This window comes from Trypanosoma rangeli, assembly GCF_003719475.1.
Source record: "Trypanosoma rangeli strain AM80 chromosome Unknown Tra_15.4_contig_00731, whole genome shotgun sequence".
Taxonomy (NCBI): domain Eukaryota; phylum Euglenozoa; class Kinetoplastea; order Trypanosomatida; family Trypanosomatidae; genus Trypanosoma; species Trypanosoma rangeli.
The window spans coordinates 1-4,022 of record NW_021706480.1 but is presented as its reverse complement, the minus strand read 5'-3'; the positions used below and the strand labels follow the sequence as shown (position 1 = coordinate 4,022).

Sequence of the window (4,022 nt, the reverse complement as noted above, 5' to 3'; positions counted from 1 at the left end):
GGCCCCACCATCTCGCCGTCAACGTAGGCGCTGCCGCTGGCGTCCCAGACCGCCAGTGCCACCTGGCACGCCGCCCCCTCCCTACACGGCGGCGCTGCCGCACTCACGCCTCCCCTGCCGCCTGTCCGCCAGCGCTTCATCCCATCCTAGCTCGGGCTCAGCTCCTGCACGTGCCGGCCCACGCCCACCAAAGCTGTACGCCGGCGCCCCCGCCCGCTCAATCACTGGCCACACAATCCGCAACGCGGGCCCCGTCAGGTTAAAGCCGTCGGCAATCCTTGTCGCGCCACTCACCGCAGCGTTCATACAACGGTAATCGCCGGCTCATTGGGTAGCATTCCCAGCACCGGACAAAAAACCAACCAACCCATCTGCAGGCACGGGAGAGCTGCAGGCTGCCCAGCCTTGTGACCCGCTGCAGCTGCTCGGTGAGGGGCACAAGAAGAAGGTTGCTTGTCTCATTGCCCCTTCTCTCGTACACTGCAAACAAGTTATCATCCTTTGCGTACAGCAAAGCACTGAAGCCGTGACGCTGCAGCGGCCTTCGGCGCCTTGCCGCTTTCCTCCCTGCGCCGGTGTGTGGCCCCAACACCGCCCCCGACAAATACTCAAAGACCACAGCCTCGTTGCGGTGGCGAAGCGAAGCCCGCCCGCCAGCCGCCGAAGGAAAAGGGAAGCCACCCCATTCCTCAGACAAGAAACGCGCCTCGTGCAGGGAGCACAAGTACGCCGCGCCCCGGTGCCAGCACCAGTCCTTTCAGCCGGAACACGCTCCAACTACTCCACTGCGCCCTGCGAGACAGAGGGACAGTGTCGGGTCTGCGCGTGCAGCGGAACGGCCCGAGGTCACGCCCCACCCCAACGCACCACCGAAGCCGCGTGTTCCTGCTCTGGTGACACAACGCCCGCCCCAACCCTGGCATACCAACGGCAGCGCGGGCACCTCGCATCCCCCGGCACCCGGCACTGCACCACCACCGCACTACAAACCGGTCGGCCGGCCTCACCAGAGGAACTGCCTGCAACTCCATCCGTCCGCTCTCCGGCAGTGTTCAGCCCTGCAGGAAGCCGCCGCCCGGATCGAGACGCGCGATGTGCCACAGGATGGCGACGGACTCGAAGACGCAGCCCTCCTCTGTCTGCAGCGCGGGGTAGCGGCCGCACGGACTGAAATTGCAGCAACATCTCCTCCATCCCGTTCTCGCGGCCAAACCATCACGGGCATGTTGGCGAGGGCTGCCGCCACCAGAACACTCGTGCCTTCACGCGTCCTCAAAGGTTCACACCGCTCCACAGCGTGAGCGACATGGTGTGTGTGTGTGTGTGTTAGCTCCTACACATGCAGACTACCTGCACTGAACAAAAAAAAAAAACCAAGGAAAAAAAGAAGGGCTGCAAGAGACAATGAGACAGCAAATCAACACGAATGGCAGCTAGGCGCAGAAACAGAAATGCATTGGATGGACACACACGCAGCGCGGGGAATGGGCGCAGTCGATCAAAAAAAGACAAACAAACATCAAAACACAATAAACACATCCCGTAAAGTGAAGCCGAAGCGTGGGCACGTCCACCGAGTAGTGGGGACGCGCAGCAACAAGTGGGATGACCAGCACACACATATGCTCCCCTCCTTCCCTTTGAGCACAGTCCAGGCAGAAAGAAAGAGAGAGGTCACCCACCAAAAACAAATATAAAAACAATATAAAACAAAAAAACAGTTCCATGCATTTCGCAGGAATGGTGGTAGTACAAAGCGGGAGTTGCAGTTACGTTACAAAAAGAGCGCCGAGGCGCTGTTAATGTGTGTGGGTACGTTGCATTATGACCGTGTTATACATCTTGAGTGCGTGGCTCCACAGTCCACGGATACATACATACACATATATGCACATTATTGTCCCACCGCACATTTTTTGTGCCCAGCCGCTGCTGCTCAGAGAGGCGCCATCACCACGGCGGCAGCCACGGCGAGAACCGCAAGGGAACTGAGACCAACAGCAACAACTGAAGTGTCACCGAGTCCGAATGCCTTCCCTCCGCGATTCCCGTTGCCTCCAACGCTGCTTTTCCCATACGGGTTCGGAGTAACCTCACCACGCATGCTGGTTGGGTTGCTTTTCTCGCTGGTGCTGTGCGACCGATCCGTTGAGGGTGAGGCATCGGGCTCATCACGCATGCTGGTTGGGTTGTTTTCCTCGCTGGTACTGTGCGATTGATACGTTGAGGGTGAGGCATCGGGCTTAGGATTAGTGCCGCCTGATTCATCATTTGTGTCTGCAGGGTTTGACTCCTCCGCCAATGGTGGGGCAACGACTGGTATTGGGAGGGCCCAGGTGTTGGGGAAGGCTGCGCACACGTCGGCATATTTGGGGCACCTGATGCTCCCCCCGCTCCATTCGCCCCCCGACGGCGCAACCGTCTCACCCTCATTGCAGTCGTGCCACGTGTCGTCGCCAAGGAACTGCACCCTCAGATTACCCCCACTGCACTGCGTGTTCACACACACATCGCCAATCTCTTTGTTATCAAAAAGAAGCCCCTCCCCTTTTACGCACCGTGAGCTCGAGCCAATGAAACTTCCAGGGAACTTATTAGGGCCACCGTTTAGACACTCATACGCCGCACGCTCAACAACAAACGGACAAAAGTCCATATACCCCGATTCACCTCCAAGTATGGGGTTATCAAAGTACTGAAACTGCGGTGGAAGGCGACGGTAGTGATTTTTTAGCTTACACGTCCCCAGAGAAAGACGATCATACGTGCAGAGCAGTCTTTGTTTATTCGACGGCTGTTTACAGAACAACTCAGGGTAGGCGGTGCTGCCGTTGGTGAAGCACCTATTTTCCAGCAGCCCGCAGCCAGAGTTGTTGCCCCACCGCAACTGCTCCGCCATGTCGTAGTTAGCCTTGTACACACCCATGTCCTCAAATGCAGCAAGCGTGAATGCCGAGTAATAAGCGATCCGGCTCCCAGGGCTCATCAACTCGTCCCGTGCACTGAGTTCCTCCCAGTGGCTCAGACTTGCCCCCCGACTAGTCCCGTCCTCCAGCTCCATGCCCTCAAGTGTGGGGCAATTGTGGTACTTCCTCGCCAGCTCCTTCACCTTCGGTGAGGAAACCACCCACACCTCCTTCTTCCCTCGCACATTGGGGACCCTGGAGACCATATTGAGCTTCTTAAAGCGATAGAACGAAAACCCAAGGGCGTGCCCAATCTCGTGCGCTGCAGTACCAACAGCTTCATGAGTGGCCTTTATGTACTTGGGGTTGAAGTTCACAACGCCAGCATACGTACGTCCGTCCTTCAGAAAGACGCACATATTCGCCCATGCAATAGTGCCCTCACTCACGAGAGTGTCAACGTAGAGAATTAGGTCGGCGCCGCTCACGCCGATCGTGTGGTGCCAGGGAGGGATGGTGAAATCGCTGCACCGCCCTATACCATAATCTGGTATGGGGATGGGGTACTCCACAGGCCTCACGGAGAGACGCTCGGCGTGCAGCTTAATTGCGGCCGGGAGGAGTTGCTTCAAAACAATGTCTTTCTTCGCCTCCGTCAACATCATGTCGTCCGTGCATTTCACCCTGCTGCCATTGACCAGGCGCCAAGGCCTTTCTGGGAGGCAGTGCTTCCACTGATCCTTCATGTCCTCCGCAGACACTTTGATGCGGATCGGGGCCCACTCACTCTCCACGCCCTGTGCGTCGACGGTGTACGCCTGCATCTCGCCCTGTCCTCTGCGCGGCACGTCACGCACCACCGCAGTCGCCGGCTGCCACCTCCCCATCATCTCGTCAAACCCGCAGCGGTGCTTCCGGGTGGAATCGACGGCGAGACACCCAGCGGCCCAACACAACAACAGCAGCAAAAACATCGTCAGTGATAGAAACGGCATGCTGCGGGGTGGCTGGCACATCGCCTGAAGAAACTGCCTGTGTTGCCTCCGTTTGAACATCAGCAGCGGCATTATTAGTGGTGGCAGTAGTAGCAGTAGTAGTAGTGGCGCAGACCTTTTT

General features: G+C 58.0%; 3 protein-coding genes across 3 annotated transcripts in view, besides 1 other annotated feature; all 3 read right to left on the bottom strand.

Annotated features, from left to right (window-relative positions):
* Positions 1 to 140, bottom strand: part of TraAM80_09939 (uncharacterized protein) — a gene marked incomplete at both ends in the record, with an annotated part of 342 nt that extends 202 nt beyond the window's left edge. Inside the window, one exon of the mRNA XM_029386594.1 lies at positions 1 to 140. This exon is cut by the window's left edge and continues 202 nt beyond it. Coding sequence (XP_029233554.1) covers positions 1 to 140 — 140 coding nt within the window.
* A 706-nt stretch (positions 141 to 846) lies between these two features.
* Positions 847 to 1,194, bottom strand: TraAM80_09938 (uncharacterized protein; the record flags this gene model as incomplete). Its single annotated transcript, XM_029386593.1, has 1 exon — positions 847 to 1,194. One exon carries the CDS (start codon positions 1,192 to 1,194, stop codon positions 847 to 849), a length of 348 nt encoding a protein of 115 aa, XP_029233553.1.
* Positions 1,195 to 1,936: 742 nt separating this feature from the next.
* TraAM80_09937 (leishmanolysin) lies at positions 1,937 to 3,961 on the bottom strand (the record flags this gene model as incomplete). The annotated part of the gene is made up of 1 exon (XM_029386592.1): positions 1,937 to 3,961. One exon carries the CDS (start codon positions 3,959 to 3,961, stop codon positions 1,937 to 1,939), a length of 2,025 nt encoding a protein of 674 aa, XP_029233552.1.
* Positions 3,962 to 3,973: 12 nt separating this feature from the next.
* Positions 3,974 to 4,007: a microsatellite.
* Between the last annotated feature and the right edge of the window lie 15 nt (positions 4,008 to 4,022).